General features: G+C 34.5%; 1 protein-coding gene across 4 annotated transcripts in view; it reads right to left on the bottom strand.

The window, feature by feature from the left end:
• The window catches only part of CDH18 (cadherin 18), a 577,532-nt gene that overhangs the window by 70,487 nt on the left and 487,599 nt on the right, over window positions 1-19,446 (bottom strand). For all 4 annotated transcript variants that reach the window (XM_082380804.1, XM_082380803.1, XM_082380806.1 and 1 more), the window contains exon 7: window positions 17,563-17,816. In XM_082380804.1, coding sequence (XP_082236930.1) covers window positions 17,563-17,816 — 254 coding nt within the window. The remainder of the gene's footprint in view (window positions 1-17,562; window positions 17,817-19,446) is intronic.

The following is a 19,446-nucleotide window of genomic DNA, read 5'->3' on the forward strand; positions in this document are numbered from 1 at the left end:
ATCATACTTTCTAGAACAGAGTATAAGCATAACTGAAATGCAACCTGTGCCTTGCATCGGCATACGGTGTTAACAGGGTACCTAGAACATATTGCTCAGGTATAAACCTCATAACAACCTGTGGACACACATGCGCAAACATAGCAGAAGATATTAACAGCACCACAGAGATCCAAGTTATAGAGCGTCCCAAGAAATCTAGGAGCTCATTTAATGAAAATAACACCTGACAAAAACAGAATACATCACTTGAAACTGTGTGATCAAAACAAGGAATTGGCTATTTTGTGTACCGGTTGTTCTAATAATAAATAGAGGTTAATTAAAGAAAATTCAACATGCAAAATCAATTTAAATGAGGAAAGATAGGAGTACAAAGCAAATCTGATTCAAAGAGACACGCGATCCAGACACCACAGAATAGTGGTAAAGAGGCATGCCATCGGGCTTTCCCAAAGCACTAGGCCATGGTGCACTGAAACTCCTTCACTTTCTTTGACTTGAGCTTATATCACAAAAAAACCTTCTCATAATATCCTCCCCCAGGGTCCTGATGCCGATGAAGGCTGAATTGCTAAGGAGATGTGAGAAATCTTGTCACACGAATAGAATAACATCCTTTAAAATGTAATCAGTTGGCAATCTGGTTATTATATCATCTAAAGAAACCTGTCTTCAAGACACTTTCCATTTTTGGGTAGTTTAAGAATAATGGTTCCTGAATTCTAAAGTTGGACCTAAAATTGAAAAATATTATTCAACTTCAATGTTTCCTGCAGCAACTATCAGCAAAGCTCAGATTACATTGTTATCAATGCAACCCTGTGTAATATAGAAGAACGTGCCCCATTTTAGAAATCTGATCACTTCACAGCTGTGAGTCTGGAAGAAAATGGGTTTTCTTCTGTCTATAAGCTAAATTAAGACTTTGAAAATGTACAGCCTCTTTATCAGAACAATCCCCTCTCTCTTAGGCACTTCACGCAGAGCTTTCTAACATTAAGTGCTAGTACTTGTGGTTAAATACTTTTAGAATATTTTTTATTTGATTTTGAAAAATATATAACCTATGTTTAAATGGTAGGTATAATGTGAGGCACGTGTCCCCAGACTCAAGTTATTTACTTCTTAGTTTTCTATGTGACTTAACTCTCTTGGGAAATCTGCAACATAAGGGCTAGATATTAGGGCAATGCTTTGAGCCAAAAAGTCTTATTCATGGAATTGCAATTGAATTTCGACTCAAGTAGAACTAAATAGTTCTGCTTAAGTATCCTTGGATTTCTGCCTAGCCATAGTAATAAAAACACAGAAAAAGGGAAAACAGAAATGTGAAAGAAACTATTCAAAACTATTTGGGGCGGGGTGGGGGGGGCGTTATATGTGCAATGATTCAATGCTAATTATTTAAAATTAAGAAGTTACATGGGTCCATAAAACTGTTTATCAAAAAAAAAAATAGATAAAATATTCTCAGTAGGTAACTTTTCAAAATATTTTTTGTAATAAAATACATTTATTTCCTTCACAAACCTTCAAAAAGTAAAGACAACATCTTAATACTTCATGAACTTATATATATATATTAAGGTTTTTTGCAAATGTTAATATTAATTTGACATTTTTAGATATATCCAGCAAGTATAAAATAAAGTAACCATTTGCCTAGGTGATATAGGTTCTAAATCGGGATTGATTATGAAGCCTAAGGAATTAGAGTTTTGAGAATTTTTTTTTTAATATCTTAGTTCATAGCTATCAAAAATGAACCAACGTGGGCTTCCCTGGTGGCGCAGTGGTTGAGAGTCTGCCTGCCAATGCAGGGGACATGGGTTCGAGCCCTGGTCTGGGAAGATCCCACATGCCACGGAGCAGCTGGGCCCGTGAGCCGTAATTGCTGAGCCTGCGTGTCTGGAGCCTGTGCTCCGCAACAAGAGAGGCCGCGATGGTGAGAGGCCCGCGCACCGCGATGAAGAGTGGCCCCCGCTTGCCACAACTAGAGAAAGCCCTCGCACAGAAATGAAGACCTAACACAGCCATAAATTAATTAATTAATTAATTTAAAAAAAAAAATGAACCAACGTAAGTTGAGGCTATAGTGTATATAACTGGATAAGATGTTTAAAGATATTCTTCAAATTCTACTTTCCCCCTTAACATAAGACTACATAGAGATGATATTTGAGAATGGGAGGAAACACTTATACACATTTATAAGTTCTTTACAAAAGCAAACTGATATGAGATAATAAAGGCTAACATTTATGGACCCCTTACAGTGTACTATATTGTGCTTTAAGTGTGTTCTAAATATTAGTTTATTACATACCCAGAACAACTGGATGAGATAGGTACTATTAATAGACACCTTTTTATAGAGGAGAAAACCGATGCACAGGGTGATGGAGAATTTTATTCAACATCAAAGAGCTAGTTAGTGCAAGAGATTAAAAATCAATACAGTCAATTAAGAAATATTGGGAATTCCCTGGTGGTCCGGTGGTTAGGATACCACGCTTCCACTGCAGGGGGTGCAGGTTTGATCCCTGGTCAGGGAACTAAGATCCCACATGCTGCGGGGCATGGCCATAAATAAATAAATATATAAATGCAAGCACATTAAAAAACAAAACAAAACAAAACAAAAAAAACACTTGTCCCCAAAACAAGTTTAAAAAATTAAGAAATATTTATAAGACCTTTTTTTTTTTTTTTAAGATCTTTTTTTAAAGTAGACAATATTTGAAGCTTTACCCATTCATTCAACAGATATTTATTTGAAGGAGTACAAGAAAGGAACAAGAAATATTTAAAAGAGAGGAACTAGCAAGACCTGAGAATTATTTAGACATGATTTAGTTAGGGAAACAAGTAGGCAAAAAAGAAAAAGGAAGTGTTTGCAAGGTAATACTGATTGATGCTCAGAGAGTTTAAAATCAGAGGTCAGAGTAAAATTCTAAGCAATTCAAGTCTTCAGGGAAAACATGGGTGTGATCAGTCTTGAAGGATAAGTAACAGGAGAGATGTGCATTAGAGATTATCTAGAAAGTATAAAATTTAGTAATTTCAGATGAGAGAGAGACAGAGATATCTTAGCTCTGGTTTGTGAACTGTGGCGGCATTTTTCAGACCACTATTATTTTGGTATTAGACTAGTAAGAGAGGAAGAAGGAGAGAGGCTTCATGTTGAGATTGTAGGTAGGACACAGAAGTTCCCTCCTTCACTCCCACATTAATGCCCCAGTCAACATTACTACCCCTACACAGTGTTACACTAGAGTAGAAGAACTTACTTTAAAATAAAATATTCTTTGATATGGAATGAATATTGATTCAGTCATATCATCAACTAAACCAATGAGAGAATGCTTGAGAGAGAGATTAGAAGTGGTTGGTGGGGAAAAATTCAACCCACAGTGCACTTCTGCATAGGTTGGTTTTCGAAGATTAATAGACGAAAAGAATGCCAAGCAGGGTTTACCCAAAACAAATTTCCCAATTTTCAGATATCATAGAGGTAATAACCTCTTCAGCCCACTGAAAAACATCTCCTACATTATTTTCCTCAGTGTATAATAAACTGTAGATCCTGGCCTTGATTCATTCACTACGTAAAGATGAAGTCTATGGAAATTTTTTCCTAAAATAGATCCATCATACTGTGAAAATGGCATGGATCAATAGTAAGAGAATAAACACAGGCTTGGAAACCAAGTAAACGTGATGTTCATCACAGATAAAACCACTTATTAGCCCTATGACCTTAAGGAATGTATCACCTCTCTGAGCTTTCTTTGTTAGCATAATGGAGATACCACGTACATCATAATTTTATTTTGACAATAAAGTGAGGTAATATATGAAAGTATTTTATGCTTGAGTATCAAGTGATATGCCTCAGTAGATAACTGTTACTTGTCTTAATGTCTCTTAGGATGGTTTTCTCTTTTTTTCCTTTCTTGGAAAACTTGGGTCTATTTTGTTGAGACACTTCAAAAATAGTAAATGCTTTTTTTTGTTTTTCATTTCTTTGTTTGTTTGTCTTTTTCTTCTGGCAAAGTATGTGAACACAGTGGGATCTGAATAAGGGTTACTATTGAATGAACAAGAGTCTCCATACAAATAGCATGAACTGCTGTCCATTTCTAAAAAAAAGAAATCTGTCAGAAAACTAAATTATTTTTAATTTCCTCCTCCATGCACATGAGTCAACTTTCATTTGGAAAGTTTATGAGAATAAAGCTCTTTTCCATCCACCTGAATAGCATAGGTGTATGACTTTGCCTCATAAGCGAATGAATAATCTAACCAGGCATTCAACAAATATAAAGAAGAACCTGTTAATACCTAATGTAAAATTAAGTAAGGCATTTCATTGTAGCCTTTATTTCTTTTGTAAATATTTTGATGGAAATAATCAGGCCAATAAATCATTATGCTTTACTTATCAAGAGCAGTATGTTTTCATATAGAGATTACGATTTTATAGATTCCTAACGTTATCCTTTATACATATTCTTAATATTGTGTTTGAAATTTGTTATAATAACTCAGGAAATAAACTTTTTTTTTACAGTGTGTACTTAGTTTGTGTCTTCCTTTCACTGAGAGATATCTAAACATTGCAAGAAGGACAAATAAATGTACACTTTTTACAGTATTTCATTTAACTTATAGTTCTCAAACTAATTTTAAGTTGTAATACAATTATCATTTTTAACGCCCATTTTTTTAGACCTCATGTTGAATCTAAGAAAAAAAGCCACTCCATAGTACATCTAGATGATGCTTTAGACGAATCTACAGCATATGTGACCAAAAGGGTTAGTATGAGAGTGGAAATATTGAGGCAGATTCAAGGGCTACTCTAATATGATGATTACAGCACATTATAACCCAACCACCACTATAAGCTCACCGCATCCTCCGTGAAGTAGGTGTCAAGATAATATCTACTGGGTTGGCCAAAAAGTTCGCTTCGGTTTTTCTGAAGGGAAAAACCTGAACGAACTTTTTGGCCAACCCAATATACTAAATGCTACCTAGGAAATTTTATGATCAATGATCAATAAGATGTTACCTATGGGGGATTGATAATCTCCTGGCTATAGACAGAGGAAGTGCAATTAAGCTTGTGCCAGCTCAGATTTGTCCACTAGTCCTTTAGAGCCCTCTAATTTGACAAGTCCATATTCAAACCCTGACTAATTTCACGCTGGTAGAGAAACAGGTCCTTTTAACACAGGAGATCTTGCAAAGTTGCCACTATAGTTTATAAACCTGGGTTACAATTTTTATTCCTACAACTACTCTCTGTTCTGTCATTCAATATATGCACCATTTCATAGTTCTAGTAAATACATTTTAGTGCAATGGGCAAAGTGAAAAGAAAATGCATTACATTGAAATAAAATGAAAATTTATTGTTAAAATTGGAATTTGTGGGCAAACAAATAGGCAGACAAGTTATGATCGCAGGAAGCAGTCAATCTCAATAATGATTACCTCTATTCAAGTATTTTCTTCAACAGAAGCTACTTTAAACAAATTACCCAGTTCATCATTTGACACTCAATTTCCCTTTGATTATATAGGCATAGATTCAAGATAATTATTAGTCATGTTAAAGTACATTAGAAAAGTTATTTTTCACTTCGATAACAAAATTTCAGTCCTCAGAGGCACTTATTATTTTCATTATAGTCTGTCCATATCACCATAAAAATTAATTTAAAACTTATGTAATGGAAATCTATTTTTACAGTGATTTACTTTGAGAAACGTCTGTTGGCTAAAAGTGTAGAAGATGTCTTTCAGTTGTCACACTTTTGATACTTGTACATACAGAATGTGAGTGGTTAAGCAAATATATTTGAGATTTTGCCTCCCAAACAGCTGTTTTTGTAAGTTTTACTGACTATGATCAATAGATGGGATAAAGTTTAATCAATATACACCCTTTGGGATATTATAGCAGCTTGGCCTTATCTTTAATTTAACAAAAAGTCACACACCTGCAGTATACCTGCGGTATAGCTATACTGAAAAAATGAATAATTTTTTTATTCATTAAAAAAATTTAAGATTCCCTTAGCTCACTTTGGGGATGCAATTTATTCCACAAGTCATGCATCCAGAAAATAATCTTTCTAAAAAAAAATAGAACATAGGGATCACTTGTCACTTGGTAGTGTATTGTGTTTAATAAAATGGGCACACACATAGCACAGAGATATTTTGGAAAGCTTTTTAACTTCCTGAGCCAAAACCTCGATCCAAAGAAACAAAAGCACCTAAAGAAGTAAAATCTCCACACAAGAAAATATGTTTCTGCCTGTTATTTATGCCTCTAAGTAATTAAGATTTTTAAAATTCCAGTAATCTTGAGTTCTGGAAATGGTATGGAACCATTTTAAGCATTTTTTAAAATTTCTTTGAAAAATTTACATGAAAGCTATTTGGATGTTTTAGTCTCCAGTCAGTAGACCAACAGACGTCACTAAGCCTGGATTTAGGCATTCATTCCAGGGCTAAATGAGTTACACATGCCCACTCGGAAAATAGGTTCTCCTTCTGGTGTCAGGACTCTGACTTGGGGTGGTTACCGTCACATTCTAGGCTGTTAGGTAAATTTGAGCCCCAAATGGAGAAATGTTCAGGGGTCTTCTGTATCTTTATTGAAGCATGGTAAAAGTGACCACATTCTATCCAATCGCTATGGTTAGTTAGCTGTGTGATTGGGAGACAGTCACTCAGGCATCTCAGTCTATGATATCTTCATCTCTGTAAGAACGGGATTGTCTTGGTCATCTTTAGGTTCCTTCACATTCTCAAATGCCATAGTCACATGACGTTTCACAGTAAAGTATTGGTCAATCTAAATGTGCTAACTTTGTTATCTGCAATGTGATAAATGACAAAACACAAGTCAAAGACAGACTTCCGGTTTTAAATGGAAGCCTGCTTTCTATCTGAACTCAGTTTGCATGAAGTATCCTTAATGAGTTATCTCCTTTATATCAGAAGACTATGACAGTTTTGATGAGGGTATATTAAGGCTTTCTATTAAAGGTCCAATTAAGATATTTTGACTTTCACTAAGCTAAACTTTTATAAGTCTATTTGGTCTATAGAATAAAAATTCAGTTTAATATGAATATATTTTGTTACACATTTTCTGAGTATTCTTGTCTTTCTTTTCAGAAGTTTGAATCCTGTATTCAAACTTTCTTAATCAAAAATTTTTACTTTCTTTTTCAAGTTTGCCATATGACCTTGTCATTATTTTGAAATATCTATTTTTTGCTATTATAACATTCCAAATTAATGAGGTATTCCTAACTGCCATCTCATCATGAGCTATGTGAAACTTTCAGAAATGTGTAAGAAAACAACACACTAATAAGGATGCCATGAATATACTGGAATCATTTATTCTCTGAGGCTACAATTAAACTCAAAACAGGATGAGTAATGACTTCTAATTCTCTGCAACTATTCTTTTTTTTTTAAAGATATTTTAGAAAGATTTTTTTTTAATTTAGCAAATATTTCCAAACCTGATCACAATTTTATTTCTTATGTTAGCATATATATTGGCTATTGTTTCCTAAATAATGTCAAGGTAAGCATTTGAAAAAATTATGCAAGATTTTTAATATTTCTTTCTGATGGCTTTAAAGTTACTATACAAAGAAAATATTAAAATTTTTACCAATAAGTAAATGTATAGATAAATGCAGATTATAAATCACAGTAGAAAAGAAGTAAAGATTGGGGGATATACTTACTCATATAAATTCATACTAAGGCTCTTCATCCTATGAGAATTATTAATTGAGGGCTTCAATAATTTTCTTTATGTTGCACTAAATCAAGTGGCATAAGTCTTTGACTTTACAATATGGAGGAACTCTAAAATAAATAACAGTTTTTTTCGTGAGATGCTAGAGTTAAAAATGGAATTCTCTTCAGCATCTCTTTTTCCCAGAGTATGAAACACATCTGAACATGGGAAACGTTTGTTTCCTACTTTGTGGTATCAGACTTCTGTAAATGCAGTTTATTATTATTATTAGTTGAAATATACAAGAGGCAGATTTGGGGGCTTTAAAAAAACAGGGTTTTTGTAGTAAAGCAAAACTGGGTTTAAATTCTGGATCTGCCACTTTATCACTATGTAAATTTGGCCAAATTACCTGCCTGTACCTTAGTTTCTTCATCTATAGAATGGGACTAATATTGCAGACTCATTAGGGTTGTTACAAGGGTTTGGGGCAGGCTGTTACAAACCCCTGGTCCACAGAGAGCAAGCAGCAAATGGTCACTGTTTTTAATAGCCACATGATATAGGGTCACATTTTCAGAAAACTCTCCTGCTTCTCGTGTCCATCATAGGACTGCTCATCTGTCAGTAGCTACTCAGGAAATTCCTGAATTCCATTTCCAATATGCCAGCAAGTGAGCACAGCCAGTTTAAATCAAGGTTTCTTCACTACTGGTAAACAGCCTGGTTCTGATTTTATTTTTAAGAAAGTTGATGATGATATTGCTGTAAATTGCATATCCTTGTTTTGAGTTAAAAAAGACAAAAGCTAGACATGACATGCTCTTAGAAATCTGAAGAATCTTACTAATAGTTTAGAAAATGGAAATACAAAAGAAAAGTCAGGAAGCTTTTCACAAATGCCTGTAAGACTCAAACTCCCTTTCATTATCAATTCTACCGACTTGGAGTTAATTGCATTTCAGGGCACATGGCAAGGTACATCTCTCAATGTGCGCCTCCTTAATTAGTACAAACATTTGGTCCCTGGGAAAGGTGGAAGTATGAGGGTTACTTTTGTATTTGTTAATGTTTTCTGCTTTATTCACTGTTTGCACCTAGAGGCCCATGTAAATGACACACTTTTGTTAAAATCAAGAACAAATATTATGTAAGTTATGCCCCCAAACACCAGCTATGGAGACTGATTATTTTAAGGCAGCTTTGGAAGGATTCATTTTAGTTGTCTAACCAAAACAAAGCAGAAAGAATAATGTACATGCTAACAGATTTGTGCTTCTCAATATTTGCATTTAAAGACAATATACCCGTCACCTTTGCATAGCAACAACTGGGTGAATGTGTGTAACATAGCTGGTGTTCAGTTAAATGCTCCCAATAATATAGAGCAATTACCGAGGCAATTAACAATATAATGGAACATTATAAATAAATTTTTTTTTGTAGTTTTTTACTAAATGAAACGTATGTTGAAACATTCACATGAATACACATATGTGTGAAACATACATGCTGGTATGTATTTCCCAAAAATATGTTTTCAAAATTTCTTTCCATGAGTATAATTAGCACCCCCATTTTACCAATGTACTACCCAGTTTGGTTTACTCTGGGTGAGGGTTTTTCAAACTCAGCACCACTGATATTCTGGACCAGATAATTCTCTGTTGTGGGGACTCACTTGTGAGTTGTAGGATGTTCAGAACCATCCCTGACCTCTACCTACAAATGATGGTAGCACTCCACACGCAGTTGTGACAGCCAAACACATCTTCAGACATTGTCAAATGTCCCCCGGTAGGGGGGATTTTGCCCTTGGGTGACCACTGTTTTATGTGGAATAGGTTTTTTTTTTTTGGTATGTTGGGATATATAGAGCAACATTGAAACAAGTTTGTCCCTGACCTCAATTTTTCCTCCTTTGGTCTACCTTTTTGGGACATATATTCCACCCTTTACAGCATTCTGAAATTTCATTATTATTTATTTTGAAATGCAAATCTTCCTATCACTGTTTCTTATTAAACTCATGCATCTCTGGTTTATCTTTTCCCCCCATTGACACTGCTGTCAGGATAAATTTCCAAGATGTCAGCTTGGAAAGCCTTTTCCAAGCGCAAAGCGCAAAGCCTTTTCATGATCTCTCTAAAGCATCTTTTTACAACCTCATTATTTGCTATTCCCGCACAGGTAACCTAAGCTCCTTGTGTACACAACAAACTGCAGTTATGTTCTCTGTTCTTCACCTGTCTAATCCTTAACCTGGGTTTTGAGCTTCAATTCAATTTTCCTCAACTCATTCCCTCCAGAAGATGTCAGGCATACTTATTCCCTATGTATGTATCAGACTTTTATCACCCTTATCAAAGAATGTAAATTTTTTCTCTCCACTGGACTTCAAGCTGCTCTGTGTGTGTGTGTGCATGTGTTTAATTTCTTTATCCTGAGGAATATCATAATATTTGCATATAATAAGGTGCTTTAAATATCACTTTTAAAAAATCAATGTACCTCCCACTTCCTTTAATTAAAAATATAGAATGCATCATTGATATCAAGTTTTAGTTTTTTTTTAAAAAGTCTTATCAATGTTTATCAAATATTTCCACATCAAACTCACAGCATGAAATATTTTTACTATCAAAAGCTGTTGGCTCCTTTTGGTAAATGGCCACATTTATAAATATCTTTATAACGTTAACTTTCAATGTAGACACATTTTCCCTATTAAGGGTCAAAAATGCTATTAAAATATGGCATTCTATGGAATGATGAAGCATCGTGGTCTTTCCTGTGCTTGGACAAATAAGCATATCAACTTCTGCTTGCATCGCTTAATTAAAGATCAATTTTCACAACTGGGTTTATGCCTATTATATCATATACTTTGTCTATCCTGCTTCAAGCAATGTCAGCTCTTGCTCTCAGTGTGACAGAAGGGTTCTCAACTAACAAGGTAATGTTACTGCATTCACAGTTGAAGCAGAATTGTTTAATACATACCTCTGTGCTTGGAAAATTGTTTCTCTCCATGCATGAGTGCTGTGGCCATTTTTTAAAAACTTAAGAACAATCATGCTTATATAAAAGAAAATGGAAACACTTTACAAACATTACATAGGTATCAAAGAGAATACTTATCATATTAGCTTTTGTTAAAATGGATGAGAACTAAAGAGAGTGAGAAGACAAACTTGAGAAAAAGCAGACAGATTTGTTTCAGAGTTCAGACTTTCTAGGACCTTAGGATTATCTGAGGGTATAAATACAGGGTAACTAAAGAGTTTTATACATTATGCAATTCTTTGAATTTGTCATAATTGAGACAAAAAAAAACAACAACAAACCAAACACCCTTCTTATTATGCAAGGAAACATTTAATTATCTTTGCATGACATATGACAATAATAAAATATTAGTCAGTGAGCACTTACTGACTATGCTAAGTACTTTCTGTCAATCTAATTTAATTCCCTCAATATATGTATGCAACATTATTATTCCTTGTTCATATATTTGATAGCAAGACTCAGCAAGGTTGAATGACTGTATAAGATGACACAGCTCGTAAATCAAGTCACCAGAATTCCCACATTGGTCTTCCTGTCTTCAGAAATGAGTCTCTAACTTGCCTTGGACAAGTTAGCATTTATTGAGTGACTATTAGGTGCAGACCACTCTGCTTAGCACTTAAAGCACATAGCTTGAAACACTTTCACAATAACTCTGAGAGATAGATATCTGTGGTGTTCTTTCACAAATAAGGATAAGTAATTTCCTAAAGGCTTATAGCCATGGTGGCAGAACAAGGAGTCAGAGCTGAATGTTTATTCCGAAACCCTCATTTGTGTGTGTGTGTATTTATACTTCCTATTGCTAAGATACCAAAGATTCTCTACTTTGTGATTAAATATTTCTCTCTAAATTTTCCCAGTCAATTATGCTCCCATCTATTAAGTCAAATGGAAAAAACTCATCTGTGTGGTCACCAATATATTCATGGAGATAGCTACATGTATGCTAAATTTGACAGAAACCCATCTGTTATTTATTCAGTTAAAGAATCAGCTAAGATTATAGTTGAATTATACTAATAGAAAATAACATGGATGGGATGTGTGGCTGCAACAGTTTGTCTCTGTGGCTCCAGGAGAAGAGTCTCTCTGAATAAAGATGCCAAAAATGCGAAGTGACTAGATGGGAGCCAAGAGATAAAACTAGGGAATGGGAGCTTGCAAAATATTGGTTCCCAGGGTGGAGTTCTGGCCCGAGCTCCTGTGGTGGGAGCTCTGAGTCCAAACCGCTGGACTAAGAGAGAACCTCAGACCGCAGGGAATATTAATTGGAGTGAGGCGTACCAGACGTCCTCATCTCAGCACCAAGACCCAGTTCTATCCAACTGCCTGCAAACTCCAGTGCTGGATGTCTCAGGCCAAACAACCAGTAAGACAGGAATACAGCACCACCCATCAAAAAAAAAAAAAAAAAAAAAGAAAGAAACAACAAAAAAATATGTTACAGACAAAGGAACAGGCAAAAACCTACAAGACCAAATAAATGAAGACAAAATAGGCAACCTACCTGAAAAAGAATTCAGAGTAATGATAGTAAAGATGATCCAAAATCTCAGAAACAGAATGGAGAAAATACAAGAAACATTTAACAAGCATCTAGAAGAACTAAAGAGCAAACAAAGTGATGAGCAACACAATAACTGAAATTAAAATGAACAATACTCTAGAAGGAATCAATATCAGAATAACTGAGGCAGAAGAACGGATAAGTGAAATGGAAGATAAAATGGTGGAAATAACTGCCAGGGAGCAGAATAAAGAAAAAAGAATGAAAAGAATTGAGGACAGTCACAGAGACCTCTGGGACAACATTGAATGCACCAACATGCAAATTATAGGGGTCCAAGAAGAAGAGAAAAAGAAAGAGTCTGAGAAAATATTTGAAGAGATTATAGTGGAAAACTTTCCTAACATGGGAAAAGAAATAGTCAATCAAGTCCAAGAAGAACAGAGAGTACCATACAGGATAAATCCAAAGAGAAACACGTCGAGACACATATTAATCAAAGTATCAAAAATTAAATACAAAGAAAAAATATTAAAAGCAGCAATCGGAAAAGCAACAAATAACATACAAGGGAATCCCCATAAGGTTAACAGCTGATTTTTCAGCAGTAATTCTGCAAGCCAGAAGGGAGTGGCAGGACATATTTAAAGTGATGAAAGGGAAAAACCTAAACCAAGATTAATATACTCAGCAAGGATCTCATTCAGGTATGATGGAGAAATTAAAACCTTTACAGATAAACAAAAGTTAAGAGAATTCAGCACCACCAAACCAGCTTCACAACAAATGCTAAAGAAACTTCTCTAGGCAGGAAACACAAGAGAAGGAAAAGACCTACAATAACAAACCCAAAACAATTAAGAAAATGGTAATAGGAACATATATCTCGATAATAACCTTAAATATAAATGGACTAAATGCTCCAACCAAAAGACATAGACTGGCTGAATGGATACAAAAACAAGACCCGTATATATGCTATCTACAAGAGACCCACTTCAGACCTAGAGACCCACACAGACTGAAAGTGAGGGGATGGAAAATGATATTGCATGCAAATGGGAATCAAAGAAAGCTGGAGTAGCAATTCTCATATCAGACAAAATAGACTTTAAAATAAAGACTATTATAAGCGACAAAGAAAGACACTACATAATGATCAAGGGATCAATCTAAGAAGAAGATATAACAATTGTAAATATTTATGCACCAAATATAGGAGCACCTCAATACATATGGCAAATGCTAACAGCAATAAAAGGGAAAATTGACATTAACACAATAACAGTAGGGGACTTTAACATCCCACTTTCACCAATGGACATATCAGCCAAAATGAAAATAAATAAGGAAACACAAGCTTTAAATGACACATTAAAAAAGATGGACTTAACTGCTATTTATAGGACATTCCATCCAGAAACAACGGAATACACTTTCTTCTCAAGTGCTCATAGAACATTCTCCAGGATAGATCATATCTTGGGTCACAAATCAAGCCTTGGTAAATTTAAGAAAATTGAAAACTTATCAAGTATCATTTCTGACCACAACACTACGAGACTAATATCAGTTACAGTAAAAAAAAAATGTAAAAAGTACAACCACATGGAGGCTAAACAATATGTTAATAAATAACCAAGAGATCACTGAAGAAATCAAAGAGAAAATCAAAACATACCTAGAAGCAAATGACAATGAAAACACAGCAGCGCTAAACCTATGAGATGCAGCAAAAGCAGTCTAAGAGGGGAGTTTATAGCAATACAATCCTACCTCAAGAAACAAGAAAAATCTCAAACAAACAACCTAAACTTACACCTACAGCATTTAGAGAAAGAAGAACAATGACCCCCCAAAGATAGCAGAGGAAAGAAATCCTAAAGATCAGATCAGAAATAAATGAAAATGAAATAAAGGTAACAATAGCAAAGATCAATAAAACTGAAAGCTGGTTCTTTGAGAAGATAAACAGAATTGATAAACCATTAGCCAGACTCATCTAGAAAAAAAGGGAAAAGACTCCAATCAACAGAATTAGAAATGAAAAAGGAGAAGTAACAACTGACACTGCAGAAATACAAAGGATCATGAGAGATTACTAAAGCAACTCTATGCCAATAAAATGGACAACCTGGAAGAAATGGACAAATTCTTAGAAAAGCACAACCTTCCAAGACAGAACCAGGAAGAAATAGAAAATATAAACAGACCAACCACAGGCACTGAAATTGAAACTGTGATTAAAAATCTCCTAACAAACAAAAGCCCAGGAACAGATGGCTTCACAGGCGAATTTTATTAAACATTTAGAGAAGAGCTAACACCTGTCCTTCTCAAACTCTTCCAAAATATAGCAGAGAGAGGAACACTCCCAAACTCATTCTACAAGGCAACATCACCCTTACACCAAAACCAGACAAAGATGTCCCCAAAAAAGAAAACTATAGGTCAATATCTCTGATGAATATAGATGCACAAATCCTCAACAAAATACTAGCAAACAGAATCCAACAGCACATTAAAAGGATCATGCAACATGATCAAGTGGGGTTTACCCCAGGAATGCAAGGATTCTTCAATATATGCAAATCAATCAATGTGATACACTATATTAATAAAATGAAGGATAAAAACCATATGATAATCTCAATAGATGCAGAAAAAACTTTTGACAAAATTCAACACCCATTTATGATTAAAATTCTCCAGAAAGTAGGCATAGAGGGAACGTACCTCAACATAATAAAGGCCATATATGACAAATGCACAGCCAGCATTGTTCTCCATGGTGAAAAACTGAAACCATTTCCTCTAAGATCAGGAACAAGATAAGGTTGCCTACTCTCACCACTATTATTCAACATAGTTTTGGAAGTTGTAGCCACAGCAATCAGAGAAGAAAAAGAAATAAATGGAAACCAAATTGGAAAAGAAGAAGTAAAACTGTCACTGCAAATAACATGATATGATACATACAGAATCCTAAAGATGCTACCAGAAAACTACTAGAGCTAATCAATTAATTTGATAGAGTAGCTGGATACAAAATTAATGAACTGAAATCTCTTGCATTCCTATACACTAATGATGAAAAATCTGAAAGAGAAATTAAGGAAACACTCCCATTTACCATTGCAACAAAAAGAATAAAATACCTAGGAATAAACCTACCTAGGGAGACAAAAACCTGTAGGCAGAAAACTATAAGATACTGATGAAAGAAATTAAAGATGATACAAACAGATGGAGAGATATACCATGTTCTCAGATTGGAAGAACTAACATTCTTGAACAAAATGACTCTACTACCCAAAGCAATCTACAGATTCAATGCAATGCTTATCAAACTACCAATGGCATTTTTTACAGAACTAGAACGAAAAATTTCATAGTTTGTATGGAAACACAAAAGACCCCAAATAGCCAAAGCAATCTTGAGAAAGAAAAACAGAGCTGGAGGAATCAGGCTTCCTGACTTCAGACTATACTACAAAGCTACAGTAATCAAGACAGTATGGTACTGGCACAAAAACAGAAATATAGATCAATGAAACAGGATAGAAAGCCCAGAGATAAAACCACGCACATACGGTCACCTAATCTTTGATAAAGGAGGCAAGCATATACAATGGAGAAAAGACAGCCTCTTCAATAAGTGGTGCTGGGAAAACTGGACAGCTACATGTAAAAGACAGAAATTAGAACACTCCCTAACACCATACACAAAGATAAACTCAAAATGGATTAAAGACCTAAATGTAAGGCCAGACAATATAAAACTCTTAGAGGAAAACATAGGCAGAACACTCTATGACATAAATCACAGCAAGATCCTTTTTGACCCACCTCCTAGAGAAATGGAAATAAAAACAAAAATATACAATTGGGACCTAATGAAACAAAAGCTTTTGCACAGCAAAGGAAACCATAAACAAGATGAAAAGACAACCCTCAGAATGGGAGAAAATATTTGCAAATGAAGTAACTGACAAAGGATTAATCTCCAAAATATGCAAGCAGCTCATGCAGCTCAATATCAAAAAAAGAAACAACCCAATCCAAAAATGGGCAGAAGACCTAAATAGACATTTCTCCAAAGAAGATATACAAATTGCCAACAAACACATGAAAAGATGCTTAACACCACTAATTATTAGAGAAATGCAAATCAAAACTACAATGAGATATCACCTCACACCAGTCAGAATGGCCATCATCAAAATATCTAGAAACAATAAATGCTGGAGAGGATGTGGAGAAAAGGGAACCCTCTTGCACTGTTGGTGGGAATGTAAACTGATACAGCCACTACGGAGAACAGTATGGAAGTTCCTTAAAAAAATAAAAATAAAATTACCATATGACCCAGCAATCCCACTACTGGGCATATAGCCTGAGAAAACCATAATTCAAAAAGAGTCATGTACCACAATGTTCATTGCAGCTCTATTTACAATAGCCAGGACATGGAAGCAACTTAAGTGTCCATCAACAGATGAATGGATAAAGAAGATGTGGCACATATATACAATGGAATATTACTCAGCCATAAAAAGAAACGAAATTGAGTTATTTGTAGTGAGGTGAATGGACCTGTAGTCTGTCATACAGAGTGAAGTAAGTCAGAAAGAGTAAAACAATTACTGTATGCTAACACATATATATGGAATCTAAAAAAAAAAAAAAAAGGTTCTGATGAACCTAGGGGCAGGACAGGAATAAAGATGCAGATGTAGAGAATGGACTTGATGACATGGGGAGGGGGAAGGGTAAGCTGGGACGAAGTGAGAGAGTGGCATTGACATATATACAGTACCAAAGGTAAAATAGATAGCTAGTGGGAAGCAGCCGCATAGCACAGGGAGATCAGCTCGGCGCTTTGTGACCACCTAGAGGGGTGGGATAAGGAGGGTGGGAGGGAGACACAAGAGGGAGGGGATATGGGGATATACGTATGCATATATCCAATTCACTTTTTTATATAGCAGAAACTAACATACCATTGTAAAGCAATTATACTCCAATAAAGATGTTAAAAAAAAAGAATACAAATTCTTTGTATTCTTTGTATATATGCAAAAAAAAGAAAATAACATAGAAAAGAAATATTTTAAATACTATTTAATTCATTTTAAATTACTGTGAGAGTCAATAAAATCTTTATATGTCAAAAAGTGGAAGTGTACCATACCTTACTAAGCTGTTAGCACTGTCGGGATCTTGTGCCAAAACTGTGCCAACAACAGTCCCAATCTTGGCATTTTCATAGACTTCCATGACATAGGAAGGCATGGAAAATAGTGGTGGTTCATCTACATCCCCAACAATGATCTTCAGCACGGTAGCATCTTTAAAAGGACCCAAGTGAGAAAAGCGAAAATCAAGATGTGTATTGGCTCCTTCTATGTTGAGGGTATATGACTTCTTTTTCTCATAGTTCAGTGGCTGTGGGGAAAAAATAAGATTTCCAATATTATGACTACCATCCGTTGTCAAACATATTTTCTTTTCCATTTTTTGAAACAAACAAACAAACATGAATAGGTTTAGGTCAATCTACTTCCATTTATAAACAAACTATGAAGTTTGTCTTAACAGTAACACGTAAAGCAGAAATCATGGAAACTCAAGTCTGAATCAATTGTGATTTTTCAGAGCCAGAAATACGATGATAACTAGCAACAAAAGGAAATTTCCCGCAGTCAAACAAATATTGATTTTTGCAGACTCATTCTTAGTCTCTTCTGGTAACTTCTTTCTATCTCCTCTTCAGCTTAAATTATTAATTTTTAAAATATTTGCTACTAATTTGCTAAATTTAAAAAATACATTTTTTAAATTTTGCATTTAAACAATTTATCTCATATCATTGATTTTTACCTATCATCATCTTATTTTCACCTTGCTGGTTTTAAACTTGGTATCTTATTTTAAAATCAGATAAATGTTTACATTTTCAGTTCAACAATATTTTCTTGAAATTTTAGCAAAAGATTTTATACAGACTTTTGAATTTCATTTTTGTTGTTTTAATTGTATTATATTTTTTTACTTTCTTTTTTGTTGCTAATACCATTTCATGTATTAGTTTTGTTGTTCATTCCCTTTATTATTATGTTTTGATCAACTTTATTTTTTTTATTACAGTATTCTGTTCGTTTTTTGCATTTACTTTTTAGCTTTGAATTTACATGAATAGTTTTTCATAATTTTTTAATTTTTTTCTTATTTTTTAAATCACCCAGCCAATTTTTTTTTCTACTAATCATATATGTCAGGAGTCATGAATTTGGCTTAGCATACAATAATGAATAAAAATAAGGTCAGTCTAGTGTTTTGTCCCAGGGAATATATGGTCTATTATAAGATTTATAGACATTTATAGCACTGTACATTTAGTGTTATAAGACATAGTAGGTATTAAAATAATAAGGATACAAACGTAGATACAGAAGTGTGTGAGCAGGTAGGTAATATTTGCAAGAGGAAGTACCTTTTTAGGTAAGAACTGAAGGTTTTGAAAGTGTTAAACATGACACACATAGGCTCTGTGACCTAAAATGAGCTTAGATTTAGGATTAGCTATATCAAAAGTCTCCATGTTGTTGCTAGTGCAGGTGATAAAGATATCAGCCTTTATTTTGAGCCTTGTGAATTACCTATAGATTAACATCTATGAAAAGAAACAATAGATATTTTTTTCATCCCTATTTCTGCCACTGATTTTTCAGTAGCCTATTTCAATCTTGCAGCCTTCTTTCTTGGCAGGATCAGAGTATGATCATTCCCTATGGAGGAACTCAGATATTTTCCTTTACCCTAAGAGCCAAGGAGAATTTGTAGAGTATCCTTAATGGGATCTTATAAACAGATGATCAGTCCTACTGATGATTATTTCCCTTATTTTTTCTGAATTGCCTTAGAAAAGTGGCCTTCCCAGAGACTGGAGATTGCATAGAAGGAAAAAAAAACCCATTTAATTTCCAAACCAGATTATAGGAACCTAGAATACTTCTCAGGGACATGGATGAGACTGGGTCATTACAATATTTTACAAGTGTTTATAAGACAAAAT

Source organism: Balaenoptera borealis (genome assembly GCF_965194805.1).
Source record: "Balaenoptera borealis genome assembly, chromosome: 2".
Classification (NCBI taxonomy): domain Eukaryota; kingdom Metazoa; phylum Chordata; class Mammalia; order Artiodactyla; family Balaenopteridae; genus Balaenoptera; species Balaenoptera borealis.